Source organism: Oncorhynchus nerka, linkage group LG3, assembly GCF_034236695.1.
Source record: "Oncorhynchus nerka isolate Pitt River linkage group LG3, Oner_Uvic_2.0, whole genome shotgun sequence".
In the NCBI taxonomy this organism is placed as follows: Eukaryota; Metazoa; Chordata; class Actinopteri; order Salmoniformes; family Salmonidae; genus Oncorhynchus; species Oncorhynchus nerka.
The window spans coordinates 56,915,269-56,932,233 of NC_088398.1; the positions used below are offsets into that span (position 1 = coordinate 56,915,269).

Sequence of the window (16,965 nt, forward strand, 5' to 3'; positions counted from 1 at the left end):
GGCAGGCCTCATCCAGAACAGAATGTTTGATCCCCCAACCGTAACACACTGGCAGGCCTCATCCAGAACAGAATGTTTGATCCCCCAACCCTAACACACTGGCAGGCCTCATCCAGAACAGAATGTTTGATCCCCCAACACTAACACACTGGCAGGCCTTTTCCAGAACAGATTGTTTGATCCGCCAACCTTAACACACTGGCAGGCCTCATCCAGAACAGAATGCTTGATACCCCCAACCCTAACACACTGGCAGGCCTCACCCAGAACAGAATGCTTGATCCCCCCAACCCTAACACACTGGCAGGCCTCATCCAGAACAGAATGTTTGATCCCCCAACCCTAACACACTTGCAGGCCTCATCCAGAACAGAATGTTTGATCCCCCAAACCTAACACACTGGCAGGCCTCATCCAGAACATAATGTTTGATCCCCCAACCCTAACACACTGGCAGGCCTCATCCAGAACAGAATGTTTGATCCCCCCAACCCTAACACACTTGCAGGCCTCATCCAGAACAGAATGTTTGATCCCCCCAAACCTAACACACTGGCAGGCCTCATCCAGAACATAATGTTTGATCCCCCCAACCCTAACACACTGGCAGGCCTCATCCAGAACAGAATGTTTGATCCCCCCAACCCTAACACACTGGCAGGCCTCATCCAGAACAGAATGTTTGATCCTCCCAACCCTAACACATTGGCATGCCTCATGCAGAACAGAATGTTTGATCCCCCAACCCTAACACACTGGCAGGCCTCACCCTGAACAGAATGATTGATCCCCCAACCATAACACACTGGCAGGCCTCACCCAGAACAGAATGCTTGATCCCCCCCAACCCTAACACACTGGCAGTCCTCACCCAGAACAGAATGTTTGATCCCACAACTGTAACACATTGGCAGTCCTCACCCAGAACAGAATGCTTGATCCTCCCAACCCTAACACACTGGCAGTCCTCACCCAGAACAGAATGTTTAACCCCCAACCCTAACACAGTGGCATTCTTCACCCAGAACAGAATGCTTGATCCCCCAACCCTAACACACTGGCAGTCCTCACCCAGAACAGAATGTTTAACCCCCCCAACCCTAACACAGTGGCATTCTTCACCCAGAACAGAATACTTGATCCCCCTAACCTTAACCCCAATCTTAACCCCAAACCTAACCCCAACCCTAATCCCAAACCAAACCCCAATCCTAACCTTAACCCCAACCACAACCTTAACCCTGCAGAACTCTGGACCAGGCACTGACTCCTGACCTGGACTAACAGCCCACACCTATCTTAACACTTTCCTGATTCTGGGTCCGTATCTCTATCCCCACCATCCTATCCCTGTCCTCCACCCTCAGACCTTTCCCAGACCCCGGGTTCCTATCCCCCCAACAGATACAGAACCACAGATTATACCCCCCATCAGCACCTTCTCAGACATAAACAGACTCCTTCATTCCAGACTCAATGCCGCATTCACCCAAACACAACGTACATTCCCCCCCACTCCAGGGATTCCGACCTATATCAGCATTCTGCAGAAACCCCAACCTAAGGGATCTTTTAGTCTATGCAACATTTTCCAATAAACCCAGTCCTAAACCACCTACTGAACAACAGTACTATCGACAACTTCCAACCATTCACAATCCACATGCACAAAGCTCCAGTCCTATCCCACAACTCATGACCAATCAGAGCACCAACATTATCTATGCCATAACATGCACATTATGCCACAACATTTCTATAGGAGAAACCAGTCTCACATTCTTGACACACCTCAAACAGCACCTCTACACGATGAAAAAAACATATTACAAACACACCTGGTAAAACACTTTCAAAACCACCCTACAACCTCCCTCTGCATCACTGGTCTGGAGATGAAAGCCTCCTTGACCACAGGCCAGAGAAGAGCAGCTGAATCCAGGTGGATAGAGAAACCGACCGTGGCTCCACTTGGGATGAATGGTAAAGAGTAGGATAAAGCATTGACAGTGGGAGTTAGTGAGGGCCTAATTAAGAGAGCCGGAGAGGCCAGTTCAATAAAAAATGATGTATTTATTTACTCAATCTGGTTTTGTCTTTTTTATATTTTATATTTAATTGTATAATATCAAGCACTTTAACATAGCACTTATCTTTGGAGAACTTAATCCCTTCATCCTTTGGGGGGGGATTTCCAATTATGTACTTATTTAGTTATTTATTTAATTGTTCCAGTTTGCGTGTTTTATTATGATTTTATTATCTAAATTTTTTTTTTGGAACGTTTTTTTATCCTCATCACTTTATCAATAATTGTCTTCCTCCTGTTGTTGAACTGTTTTGGTGACCCCTCGGAGCTCTCGGGTTTAGGGTTCTATCTAACCCTAGCTCCTAACCCTAAACCTAACCCTAGCTCCTAACCCTAAACCTAACCCTAGCTCCTAACCCTAAACCTAACCCTAGCTCCTAAGCCTAAACCTAACCCTAGCTCCTAACCCTAAACCTAACCCTAGCTCCTAACCCTAAACCTAGCTCCTAACCCTGAACCTAACCCTAGCTCCTAACCCTAAACCTAACCCTAGCTCCTAACCCTAAACCTAACCCTAGCTCCTAACCCTGAACCTAACCCTAGCTCCTAACCCTAACCCTAGCTCCTAACCCTGAACCTAACCCTAGCTCAAACCCTAAACCTAACCCTAGCTCCTAACCCTAAACCTAACCCTAGCTCCTAACCCTAAACCTAACCCTAGCTCCTAACCCTGAACCTAACCCTAGCTCCTAACCCTAAACCTAACCCTAGCTCCTAACCCTAAACCTAACCCTAGCTCCTAACCCTAAACCTAACCCTAGCTCCTAACCCTGAATCTAACCCTAGCTCCTAACCCTAAACCTAACCCTAGCTCCTAACCCTAAACCTAACCCTAGCTCCTAACCCTAAAACTAACCCTAGCTCCTAACCCTAAACCTAACCCTAGCTCCTAAACCTAACCCTAGCTCCTAAACCTAACCCTAGCTCCTAACCCTAAACCTAACCCTAGCTCCTAACCCTAAACCTAACCCTAGCTCCTAACCCTAAACCTAACCCTAGCTCCTAACACTAAACCTAACCCTAGCTCCTAACCCTAAAACTAACCCTAAACCTAACCCTAGCTCCTAACCCTAGCTCCTAACCCTAGCTCCTAACCCTAAACCTAACCCTAGCTCCTAACCCTAAACCTAACCCTAGCTCCTAACCCTAAACCTAACCCTAGCTCCTAACCCTAAACCTAGCTCCTAACCCTGAACCTAACCCTAGCTCCTAACCCTAAACCTAACCCTAGCTCCTAACCCTAAACCTAACCCTAGCTCCTAACCCTAGCTCCTAACCCTGAACCTAACCCTAGCTCCTAACCCTAAACCTAACCCTAGCTCCTAACCCTAAACCTAACCCTAGCTCCTAACCCTAAACCTAACCCTAGCTCCTAACCCTGAACCTAACCCTAGCTCAAACCCTAAACCTAACCCTAGCTCCTAACCCTAAACCTAACCCTAGCTCCTAACCCTAAACCTAACCCTAGCTCCTAACCCTGAACCTAACCCTAGCTCCTAACCCTAAACCTAACCCTAGCTCCTAACCCTAAACCTAACCCTAGTTCCTAACCCTAAACCTAACCCTAGCTCCTAACCCTAAACCTAACCCTAGCTCCTAACCCTAAACCTAACCCTAGCTCCTAACCCTAAAACTAACCCTAGCTCCTAACCCTAGCTCCTAACCCTAAACCTAACCCTAGCTCCTAACCCTAAACCTAACCCTAGCTCTTAACCCTAAACCTAACCCTAGCTCCTAACCCTAAACCTAACCCTAGCTCCTAACCCTAAACCTAACCCTAGCTCCTAACACTAAACCTAACCCTAGCTCCTAACCCTAAAACTAACCCTAGCTCCTAACCCTAAAACTAACCCTAGCTCATAACCCTAAAACGAACCCTAGCTCCTAACCCTAAACCTAACCCTAGCTCCTAACCCTAGCTCCTAACCCTAAAACTAACCCTAGCTCCTAACCCTAAAACTAACACTAGCTCCTAACCCTAAAACTAACCCTAGCTCCTAACCATAAACCTAACCCTAGCTCCTAACCCTAAAACTAACCCTAGCTCCTAACCCTAAAACTAACACTAGCTCCTAACCCTAAAACTAACCCTAGCTCCTAACCATAAACCTAACCCTAGCTCCTAACCCTAGCTCCTAACCCTAAAACTAACCCTAGCTCCTAACCCTAAAACTAACCCTAGCTCCTAACCCTAAAACTAACACTAGCTCCTAACACTAATCCTTAACGTAATTCTAACCGCAACACTAATTCTAACCTTAACCGTAAACCAACTGGGGACTAACAAAACATCCCCAGTTGGTCAAATGTATGTTTGTTTACTATTCTTGTGGGGACTTCTGGTCCTCACAAGAATAGTTAAACATGTCCACGCACGCACGCATGCACACACACACACGCACACACACACACAGGCACACTCACAAACTTTCCCTCCACACACACATACAGTATATACACACTGATTATCATATTGGCTCGAAATAACAAAAGAGAAAAGGGATGCCGCTCAACAAACACTCTGTCTGCTTTTGACTTATTCCCCCACTCTCCGCTCTCCATTTGGGTGCACCACTACAAATGTTCACTCGGAGTATGCCTAGGCCTGCATACAACTATGTCTCTTGAAGCCACTTCCTGCCGAAAGCACCATGCAGTGCCTTAGTAAAGTAAATCCATCCCTGTAATATTGTGTAGGAGAGAGGTAGAGCTGGGAGAATGAGGATGTTTGTGTCCCAAATGACACCCTATTCTCTATGGGCTCAGGTCAAAAGTAGTGCACTACATAGGGAAAAGGGGGCCATTTGGGAAGCACCCGATGAGTGAAAGATTGGGAGTTGTTTCATGCGATTCCAAATGAAGTGAGCTGAGGGTGATAACGTTTAATGGGACCTGCTCTTCTCTGTGATCTACCAGACCTGCTCATAGCTTTCCTGCTGATTTAAAGCACGACTGGAGTGTGCCGAAGCACCGCCACTTTCATCTCTTTTGCACTGTTCTGTTCTTCCGTGTGCTCGCAGCCAAATTAGCCCTTTTATTAAGATAGAGGATAGGCACATTCACTCAGATACACCATTTCATCTCACTTCTCATCCACAATATACTGTGGATACGTCCCAAATGCCACCCTTTTCCCTATTAAGTGCACAATTATTTTTTACACAGCCATAGGGACATAACTCAATGCTCCCAGTGCAGGCAGATAGACAGAAAGACAGACAGGGGTGTAGAGGGTTAGAGAGATCATGGACAAGGCTGACAAGCAGCAGAACATGTCGTCTTCTCCTGACTTTCATTTCCTTCCCTTCTTCTTTGAACTTACTGCCTAATTTTGTAACAGGACACTTGTAGATGTTAGATCATGTATTTTGTCAAAGGTTGTAAGCTAAGTAAGAATTGTCCTAATTCTGGTTAGCCAAGTCTGTTGTGACTTCTGGAGTAAGTGCTTATCAGACCTGGGTTTAAATAGTATTTGTTTTCTATCAAATATTTTGAGCATTTGATTAAGCCTGCTTGGACTGCCAGGTGGATAAACTATTCTATCGGTTCCACTTTACCAGACAATAGTAGCTCAATCAAGCGCAGCTAAATGATTAGAAAGAAAACAAATAAGAAGGTTTGGTAACTAGTATCCAGTACTGTGGCCCTATCTCACATCTCTCTCTCTCTCCTCTCCCTCAGGACTCCCTTGATTGCTGCCGGGGTGATAGGGGGCCTCTTCGTCGTGGTCATTGTGGCTCTGAGTGTAGCCGTGTCTGTCCGCAGGAAGAGCATCAAGAAGAAGAGAGCCCTGCGACGCTTCCTCGAGACAGAGGTATGGCGTGTGAACACACACACACCCGGGACAAGGGTAAGGGCCTCCTGAGATGTGGCTCATAGAAAAAGCTTCCATTGGTCTCATCAAAATATAGGGAATAGGGTGCCTTGAGACACAGACCGAATTTAGAGACTCTCAATAAGACACAGACTGATTGGTTTGACGTTTCAGTTATAGAGTTCATTATTGGTCAAACATTTCCACAATGGATCTCAATTGGGACAATAAAGATATTGAATGATTGATTGAAGTAATAATTAAAGAAAACAGGAGTGAATTGGATCCTACATCCTAGTAGCCTTAGTGAAAAGGACGTCACTTACTGCTCTATGAAGAGCTGTAATAACAGCCTTGTGCTTAATGGTATGTGATGTAGTCTATGATGTGTTCTGTGATGTGTGTAGGGCCTCTGGTGGCTGGGGCCCGGGGCTATGAGAACACAGAGAGAGCTTAGGGAATAGACCGACAGAGAGGAGAGGAGGTAGAGAGCATCATCTCCAGCTCAAACAAATCACTTTCTCCTCTGAGGCCTTTCTCCCTCCTTTCTCCTTCCTTCCTTTGTCCCTCCTTTCTCCCTCCTCTTCTTCCTTCCTCTCTCCCTCCTCTTCCTCTCTCCCTCCTCTCTCTCTCTCCCTCTCTTTCTCTCCTCTCCTCTGTGGCCTCTCTCCCTCCTCTTCTTCCTTCCTCTCTCCCTCTCTCCCTCTCTTTCTCTCCTCTCCTCTGTGGCCTCTCTCCCTCCTCTCCCTTCTCTCTCCCTCCTCTCTCCCTCCTCTCCCTTCTCTCTCCCTCCTTTCCTTTGTTACGGTATAGAACATGAGAACTTCTTTGAAACGGATGTTCTACACAAAAATACCATCAACCCTGGACCCACTCACATGGAACTCACTCTGAACAAGGCTTCCAAGCAACACAAATACAATACCACATCACACTGTGTTAAATTAACAAGCATCTTGTTGCTCTACTTCTATAGGCAGTGTTCCACTGTATTGTACCTAGTCCATAAATGTGAACAAAACTACCAATACTGTATAACCATTACTATACTCCTGCTTCCTGTTTACAAACAGAAGCTCAAACAGGAAGTACATGTGACGCGCTCCATAGTGAAATGGTGCACCGAAGCAGAGGCTATGCTGCAGGACTGCTTTGCTAGCACTGACTGGAATATGTTCCAGGACTCTGCCAATAGCATCGAAGAACTAACCACCTCCGTCACCGGCTTCATCAGAAAATGCAACGTTGACGTTGTCACAACTGTGAAGGTATGTTGATTCCCCAATCAAAAACCCTGGATTAACATTGAGGAATGCCCTAAGCTAAAGGACAGAGCTACCACAAACAGGACTATCGCAGCAGACCCTGAGGCTATGGCAGAGGACACAAACTCGCACAAGAAGTCCCACTATGACCTCCGAAGAGCCATCAAACAGGCAAAAGGACAATATAGGAACAAGGTGGACTCCTATTACACCGGCTCCGATGTTCGACCCGTGTGGCAGGAGCTACAGTCCATTAAGGATTACAAAGGATGCCTCTCTACTAGACGAACTCAACACTTCGACAAGTGCATGAGGGCCCCAGCCATCCCAGATGAATAGGTGATCCCGTTCTCTGAGGCTGATGTGAATAAGGCTTTTAATCTAGTCAACACTCGCACGGCCCCGGGGCAGGACGGTATTCCAGGGTACGTTTTCAGAGCATGCACAGCCCAGCTGGCAGGCATCTTCACTGTCATTTTCAACCTCTCCTTGTACCAGTCTGTAATCCCCACGTCTCAAGCTGACCCGCATCATTCCTGTTCCCAAGAACTCTGAGGCTACCTGCCATAATGACTACAGCACTACCGTCACTGTACCACTCAGATCTGTAACCATGAAGTGCTTTGAAAGGCTGGTCATGGCACACATCAATTCCATCATCCCAGACACCCTGGACCCACTCCAATTTCTATACTGCCCCAACATATCTACAGATGATGCAATCTCAATTGCACTCCACACTGCCCTCTCTCACCTGGACAAGAGACATACCAATGTGAGAATGCCGTTCAACAACATAGTTCCCTCTCTTCACCAAGGTCGGGACCCTGGGACTGAACACTTCCCTCTGCAACTGGATCCTGGACTTCATGCCGGGCCAACCCTAGGTGGTGAGAGTATGTAACGAGACCTCCGACACGAGGACCTCCGACATGAGGATCACCTCAACACGGGGGCCCCCCAGTGGTGTATGCTTAGCCCCCCTCTGTACTCCCTGTTCACCCACCACTGTGTGGCCACGCACGACTCCAACTCCATCATCAAGATTGCTGACGACACCAAGGTGGTAGGCCTGATCACCAACAGCGATGAGGAAGTCAGAGACCTGGCAGTGTGGTGTCAGGACAACAACCTCTCCATCAACATCAACAAGACCAAGGAGTTGACCCAGGATAGTTGTGAAGAAGTCACGGCACACCTATTCTCCCTCAGGAGGCTGAAGTAATTAGATCCTCAGGAATTTTTACAGCTGCACCATCGAGAGCATCCTGACTGGTTGTATCACCATCTGGTATGGCAACCGCACTGCCCGCTACCGGAAGGCCATACAGAGGATGGTGTGGCCGGCCCAGCGCATCACTAGGGGCAGCTCTCAGCCATCCAGGACGTACACAATATATACATGTGGACATCCCTACAAATTTGTGGATTTGGCTATTTCAGCCACACCATTGCTGTATAAAATCAAGCACACATTCATGCAATCTCTCGTAAAATTTCTGCCCTGCTAGAGTTGCCACGGTCAACTGTAAGTGCAAACGTCTAGGAGCAACAACGGCCAAGCCGCGAAGTGGTAAGCCACACAAGCTCACAAAATGGGACCGGGCTAGGCCCCTTACTTGCAGTGAAGGGAAATCTTAATGCTACAGCATACAATGGCATTCTAGACGATTCTGTGCTTACAACTTTGTGGCAACAGTTTGGGGAAGGCCCTTTCCTGTTTCAGCATGACAATGCCTTCGTGCATTAAAGCGAGGTCTATACAGAAATGGTTTGCGAGAAATATTGCCAGAGACTGTTGTCCACACTCCCGTCTGGCAGGCGGTACCGGTGCATCAAGGCTCAGACCAACAGACTCCTGAACAGCTTCTATCCCCTGGCCGTAACACTGTTAAACGCTGCTGTCCCTCTTCCACAGACTATCCACACTCACTCTATACCCATCCAGAGGTCTCTACCCACTCAGACACACATACCTTCACTGTCACTCTTACTCACACGCACACACACATACTCGCATACACACACTTACATTCACCCTCACTTTCACATTCGTTACTTACGCCACACACTTACACACACACACCCTCACTTCTACGCTGCTGCTAAAATAATGATTGATTAGATGTATTACTACCATTATGCTGCTGTTCTTTGATTATTGATTGCCATTACCATTAGTATTTATCTATTTATCCTGCTACTGGTCACTATTACAACTGTTTACATGTACAGTTGTAAATTGTCACCCTTCCACTTTTCTTGACTAATTCTCTATTTCTTGAAATTGAAAAAATTCATTGGTCTCAACATCGTATTATTGGATTTTCATCATTGCATTTTATTTTTGGAAACTTAAGTTTACCATTTTAATTGAGAAAATACAGACAAATGGCATGGACATTATTATTAGCACCTCAGAACTAGAACTTCATTGCACTGCCTTTGGCAAAGATAACTGCCAACAAATGCTTCTTGTAGCAATCAATGAGCTTGCTGCACCTTTCCACTGGCAATTTGGCCCCCTGTTCCTTTCCACTGGCAATTTGGCCCCCTGTTCAGCAGCAAACCGCTCTAGTTCTTGAACTTCAGGAGGCTGAAGGAATTTGTCTTGGCTCCTAAGACCCTGACAAACCTCTACAGATGCACCATTGAGAGCATCCTGTAAGGGTGTATCACCACCTGGCACGGCAATTACACTGTCTGCAGCTGCAAGGCTCTCCTCCAGCGGGTGGTGCGGTCAGTTCACTCCGCTACCATCTAGAATATACTGTATTCTAGTCAAGGATGAGCCTATATAACTACTGCTGTACAAACCTTTTCTATTCATATACTGTCTATTTCACACCATTATTTCCAGTATATACTGTATTTATATTCATTCTGATATTTCTTCATTTCTTTATTTTATTTTATTTAATTTGTGTGTATTGTTTTTTATTTGTAGGTATTACTGCACTGTTGGAGCTACAAACATAAGCATTTCGGGTGCACCTGTGATAAGATCTGCAAAATATGTTACAATTTGATTTGATTTGATTTGACAAACACACACACTCCTCCATCCACACACAATCTCCTCCCTCCACAGAGTGGGGAGCAGATTGGAGACCTCAATTTCATCCTCCGTACAGACATCAATCTTAATGAATTACCCAGTCTGCCATGCTGTAGAGCCCGACTTGACCAAACCAGGAAGCATTTTGTCTGAATTTGGGACTCTCTACCTCCTCGACTGATCACAATGAATGGATAGAATAGGTAAAGGATGGCTTGGTCCCAAATGGCACCCTAATCCCTATGTAGCTCGCTACTTTTGACCAGGTACCATATCTGGTTGTAAATGGCTAGGATATGATCCACTGCCAAGCAGAGTTGGGGTCAATTCCATGTAATTAGACATTTCAATTCAATTCTTGAATTGGATCAATTATGTTGAATTCAATTCAAATTTCAACAATCTTCAAGTTATTAATATTGAATTGGCAATTGAATTCTTGGAATTTGCCCACCATTGGAATTGAGATGAATTTAATTATCTTTGAATTCAAAGATTGACCTGAAATTTGAATTGAATTATATCAAATTTACAGAGACAGAGAATGTAATTAGAGTTGAATTTGTGGAATGAATCCCAACCCTGCTGCTAAGTCTGCATAGCTGCATATACAAGTATTCATCACCACTGCATGTGAAATAGATTAGTTATAAGAGTTACTGTGAAATAACATGAATAACATGTATAGAGAACCTATTATTAAGTTTCAGTATACTGATAGCCATGACTTCATATTTGAGTCACGAACAGTACTGTGGCTAATACCTACTGTGAGAGGGAGGCCTGAAAACTGTCCTGGGCTAGCGCTAGCTCACTGTAGACAGACGGACGGACGGACGTTCAGTCTCCCATGTAGGAGAGGAGCGGGTGATCTGTGTTAACAGCCATCAGGGACAGGTTCCATTAAAGCTCTCAGTATCACATAGGGTGGTGTAAGAGCATGAATGTGCTGGTCTCCTGCCATGTCCTTCTACCCTACACTTACAGTGCCATGAAGTGATGGTGCACTGGGCTTTTTACTAGTTATTTCAGTAATGACAAGATTGTGCCTTTTTCCATAATACCTTACATCACTGGTCTCTCACACTCTCTCCATCCATTCCGCTCCACTGTGCTGTCTTGATTAGCTGCACACACATACAGTACTGTTCACTGCTTTATTATTACGGAACTCACCATTTGTATTCAATACAAATTGGCTCAATGCAAAACTCAGTGGCAAGTCAGTCAATTGAAACGATAACAAAGAGTAAACTCAGCCGATGTTTAGTTCAAAAGCTGAGGGGTGAAATGTAACCACGCTCACATTCAGAAACAGAGGTATGGATGCAAGGGCTGACCATCCATGACATCAAAATGATCCTTTTAGACATATTTTACATTTACATTGTTTACAAACATTGGAGTAAAACAAGCTTATATTTTGGATTATGATGTGATGCGACAGTTGATCTAAACTCATGAGGCAATTCTAAATGATATTATTCAATAATCATTGTGTGTATATAATTCATCTATAAGTCAAGAAATGGAGCAACTAAGGATTTTAGCTTGAAATAATAACAAGTAATAACAAACAAGAAATGACTGCTCGAAGAGACTAAATAAATGGACACCCTAGTATTCTTCCTCAGGTTTCAGCACCACAGTGCAGAGTGGGTTGGTGAACAGCTCCCTCTTAAAAGAGCCAATCTCAGTCCTATTCAAGTGAACTCTGGGGTAAAATAGCTCAGTTCTCTTTGCATTCACATCGCTATGTTTAGAAAGGAACCAAGATCTTTTTCCAACATTCACTCAGTGCACTCTGGGTTTTTACAAAGTGCAGGACAAGCCATTCCATCAGAAGGTGCTATCGGACAGCTAGATATTGTACATACTTACATTTGGAAGCTAATAGATTGCATTTAAATCATTGTAATCAGAAGATAATATTAACATGTAAATATTATGAGTAACATAATAAATAGCAGAAGAATAACAGCAGATTGAATAATGATGTAATTGAAAATGTAGGCACTGCCCCTTTAAGAGCTCAAACTTATTTTGTACCCTATGTTGTGATTCTCACCAAATATGTTGTCTTCTCACCCCACTATCGAGTAAACACTTTATGAAACTCTCTTAGCCTATAGATCACATATCGCAAACAAATAATCTTGAACTAAGAACTCCATACATATTTTGGAATTTCTGTGCATCCTTGACAATCGCTGATCAATATGCAAAAACAGCACACGTTTATTTCTGAGAACCTGCACATCACCATCTTCTCTCTTTTGTGGACCCAATGTGGGGGGTTGTGGCAGGGGAAACAGTGTTGCAGTAGTCTAGCGTGTGGTGCAGGAATAATGACAAGCGAGCCTGGGGAGCTTTGTGTTCACATTGCCCTAAATAAAGGGAACCAGGCCGTGGAATTCAAGCGAACCGAACTCCGAACACCTCTAGAAGTGGTCTCAGTTCGGGTTGCTTCAGAGGCTCTTTTGAGGGGCTCTTTTGAGGGGTCTCAATTCCGTTGGAGTGTTCACACTGCACAAAAACATTCAAAACAAGAGAGAGAAAGGAAAGAGAGGGGGATAAAAACAGACGGAAACGGAAAGGGGGAAGGAGAAGGAGAGGGGGAAGAGGAATAAGAGGGGGACTAAAAATATATGGAAGGACATCAAATCAAATGTATTTATATAGCCCTTCGTACATCAGCTGATATGTCAAAGTGCTGTACAGAAACCCAGCCTAAAACCCCAAACAGCAAGCAATGCAGGTGTAGAAGCACGGTGGCTAGGAAAAACTCCCTAGAAAGGCCAAAACCTAGGAAGAAACCTAGAGAGGAACCAGGCTATGTGGGGTGGCCAGTCCTCTTCTGGCTGTGCCGGGTGGAGATTATAACAGAACATGGCCAAGATGTTCAAATGTTCATAAATGACCAGCATGGTCGAATAATAATAAGGCAGAACATTTGAAACTGGAGCAGCAGCACGGTCAGGTGGACTGGGGACAGCAAGGAGTCATCATGTCAGGTAGTCCTGGGGCATGGTCCTGGTGTCACCCATCTTCCTCATTATCCCCTGTGTATTTACACCTGTGTTCTCTGTTTGTCTGTTGCCAGTTCATCTGGTCTTGTCAAGCTTTACCAGCGGGTTTTCCCATCTTCCTGTTTATCAAGTTATGTTTTGACAATCCATCCCATCTTCTTTGCTCCTTCCATGTCCCTTCTATATCTCTCTCCTCCCTCTCTCCCTCTTCTTCCTCTTCCCCCTATCCTTCTTTCCTCTCTACCCCTTCTCTTTCTCACTCTCTTTCCCCTCCCCCTCTTTCCTCTTCTCTGTCCTCTCCTGCAAGCCTGATTCAGAACTCCATTTAAATAAAGAACAGCTATGTTTTTTTAATTAGAGTGTTGTGATGAGCCAGAGGACAGAGCCGAAGCAGAGAGGAGAGCTGATTTACTTCTTCTCCCTTTCTCTATCTGTCTCTCCCTCCCTCACATTCTCTCTCTTTTTCTTCCATCTCTCGCAGTCTCTCTTTCTCTCTCTCTCTGCTCCTTCCCCCTCTCTCTCTCTCGCTCTCTCTTTCTCTCTCCACTCTGTTTTCTTTCTCTTTCTTTCTCCCTCTCCCTCTATCTATCTCTTTCTCCCCTCCTTTCCTCTCTTTTTCTCTCTTTCGCTCGCTTCCCCTCTCTATATCTCCCCTCCCTCACTCTTTCTTTCCCTCACTTTCTACCTCTCTTCCTCCCTATCCCTCTCTCCCTTCCGGTGGATTCATTGTTCTCCACTTGAAAGATAATGAAACTATGCGAGCCTATACTCCTCTTCAACTGTTGCTATTATCCACCCTCTCATTCTCTCTATCTCTCTAGTTCTCCATCTCTTTCCCTCTCTCTTCCCCTCTTGTTTTATATTTGTCACTTTTGCTTCTCTGGTAAGTCTCTTTGAAAGTTTCTCTTCGAAAGATGAAAGAGTGCCATACCCATGGGAGATGTGACTGGTTGGTTTCTAAATAGCTTGCTAGATTGATTGGTTGATTGACGGGTAACGGAGTGAGGGTCTGTTTATTGCAGTCATTGACTGTTTATTTGACTGATGAGTTGATTGATTGTTTCTCCCTGTAGCTGGTGGAGCCCCTGACACCTAGTGGTACAGCCCCTAACCAGGCCCAGCTCCGCATCCTCAAAGAGACTGAACTCAAGAGGGTCAAGATACTGGGCTCGGGGGCCTTCGGCACCGTCTACAAGGTATCAACTTATCATATGCACTCACACAGCTACAACCACTTTTTTTGCAAGTTAGAAATTAGGAGGTGTTTCAAGGTGGAGGGTGGGAGAGAGAGAATGATATGGAGCCTGGGGAGATGGGGAGATGATAACAGGAAATGAGAATGGAAGGAAAGAGGGAGGGAGGGAGATAGGGAGGGAGGAATGGAAGCAGACAGAGGAGAGTTGCCATAGGCACGTAGTAAGGATCACATGCAAATCCAGGTCAGGTCTGCTGTGACTCAAGCAGGAGAGAGGATAAGAGCAGAGAGATAGCCCTGAACTATGGTATTTCTCACAGTGTAAGAGGTCTGAGCTACTGTATGTCTCACAGTGTAAGAGGTCTGAAGTACTGTATGTCTCACAGTGTAAGAGGTCTGAGCTACTGTATGTCTCACAGTGTAAGAGGTCTGAGCTACTGTATGTCTCACAGTGTAAGAGGTCTGAACTACTGTATGTCTCACAGTGTAAGAGGTCTGAACTACTGTATGTCTCACAGTGTAAGAGGTCTGAGCTACTGTATGTCTCACAGTGTAAGAGGTCTGAACTACTGTATGTCTCACAGTGTAAGAGGTCTGAACTACTGTATGTCTCACAGTGTAAGAGGTCTGAGCTACTGTATGTCTCACAGTGTAAGAGGTCTGAGCTACTGTATGTCTCACAGTGTAAGAGGTCTGAACTACTGTATGTCTCACAGTGTAAGAGGTCTGAACTACTGTATGTCTCACAGTGTAAGAGGTCTGAGCTACTGTATGTCTCACAGTGTAAGAGGTCTGAACTACTGTATGTCTCACAGTGTAAGAGGTCTGAACTACTGTATGTCTCACAGTGTAAGAGGCCTGAGCTACTGTATGTCTCACAGTGTAAGAGGTCTGAACTACTGTATGTCTCACAGTGTAAGAGGTCTGAGCTACTGTATGTCTCACAGTGTAAGAGGTCTGAAGTACTGTATGTCTCACAGTGTAAGAGGTCTGAAGTACTGTATGTCTCACAGTGTAAGAGGTCTGAGCTACTGTATGTCTCACAGTGTAAGAGGTCTGAACTACTGTATGTCTCACAGTGTAAGAGGTCTGAACTACTGTATGTCTCACAGTGTAAGAGGTCTGAACTACTGTATGTCTCACAGTGTAAGAGGTCTGAACTACTGTATGTCTCACAGTGTAAGAGGTCTGAACTACTGTCACAGTCTCACAGTGTAAGAGGTCTGAGCTACTGTATGTCTCACAGTGTAAGAGGTCTGAACTACTGTATGTCTCACAGTGTAAGAGGTCTGAAGTACTGTATGTCTCACAGTGTAAGAGGTCTGAACTACTGTATGTCTCACAGTGTAAGAGGTCTGAACTACTGTATGTCTCACAGTGTAAGAGGTCTGAACTACTGTATGTCTCACAGTGTAAGAGGTCTGAACTACTGTATGTCTCACAGTGTAAGAGGTCTGAACTACTGTATGTCTATAAACCAGTGTCTGACTTTGTGACTCAGCAGCTGTGTCGTCTTACCTCCACTATTCCCACTTCCCTTTTTTACACATGTTTCTTGTTCCCTTCATGTAACTCACCTCTCCTGCCCTCCACCTCTCCTCTCCCTCTCCTTCTCTCCTCTCCCTCTCCTTCTCTCCTCTCCCCCTCCTTCTCTCCTCTCCCCCTCTAATTCACCTCTCCTGCCATCCACCTCTCCTCTCCCTCTCCTTCTCTCCTCTCCTATCATCCCATCTAACTTTCTCCCCATCTCTCCACCCTCCTCTCCCCCTCTAATTCACCTCTCCTGCCCTCCACCTCTCCCTCTCCTTCTCTCCTCTCCTATCATCCCATCTAACTTTCTCCCCATCTCTCCACCCTCCTCTCCCCCTCTAATTTACCTCTCATCTCCTCTCCCCCTCTCTCCTCCTCTCCCCCCTCAGGGTATCTGGGTGCCGGAGGGTGAGACAGTGAAGATCCCGGTCGCCATCAAGATCCTGAACGAGGCAACGGGACCCAAGGCTAACGTGGAGTTCATGGATGTGAGTGTTTTACTGGCTCCGTAGAGACCCCATGCACTACACCACCACCGCCACACACTACAGGCTCACAGCGCCTATGGCTGACGACGGTACGATCCCCAGTCATTCATAAAACATTCAGCACTCTTTTATTTCAAAAGGAAAAATGGATGTCAAGAATCTAATGATGTTATCTACTACATCTGTGATGCAACCTCAGTGAAATCCCTCCTAGCAACCCATCTCCACGGTGTTTTAATCTCTTTCTATTACAACGTGGTTATATTTCTACTTTTATCAATCTTGCTTTGATGTGTGTAGACACGCGCGTGCATATACGTTGTGTGTCTGTGTGGGTGTGGGTGGGTGTGTGTGTGTGTGTGTGTGTGTGTGTGTGGGTGGATGTGTGTGGGTGGGTGGGTGTGACACGTAGCACGTGTCTTAGAAGGCGATCTTAGTGATGACCCCCAGGAGGAGCCAGAGGCAGGCTGGGTATTTCCCGCAGTGCATCATCAGCT

At 45.5% G+C, this 16,965-nt stretch overlaps 1 protein-coding gene across 2 annotated transcripts in view; it reads left to right on the top strand.

Moving 5' to 3' along the window:
* The window catches only part of LOC115111274 (receptor tyrosine-protein kinase erbB-4-like), a 526,495-nt gene that overhangs the window by 444,053 nt on the left and 65,477 nt on the right, over positions 1–16,965 (top strand). For both annotated transcript variants that reach the window (XM_065013654.1, XM_029637163.2), the window contains exons 17-19: positions 5,771–5,903; positions 14,329–14,451; positions 16,370–16,468. In XM_065013654.1, coding sequence (XP_064869726.1) covers positions 5,771–5,903; positions 14,329–14,451; positions 16,370–16,468 — 355 coding nt within the window. The remainder of the gene's footprint in view (positions 1–5,770; positions 5,904–14,328; positions 14,452–16,369; positions 16,469–16,965) is intronic.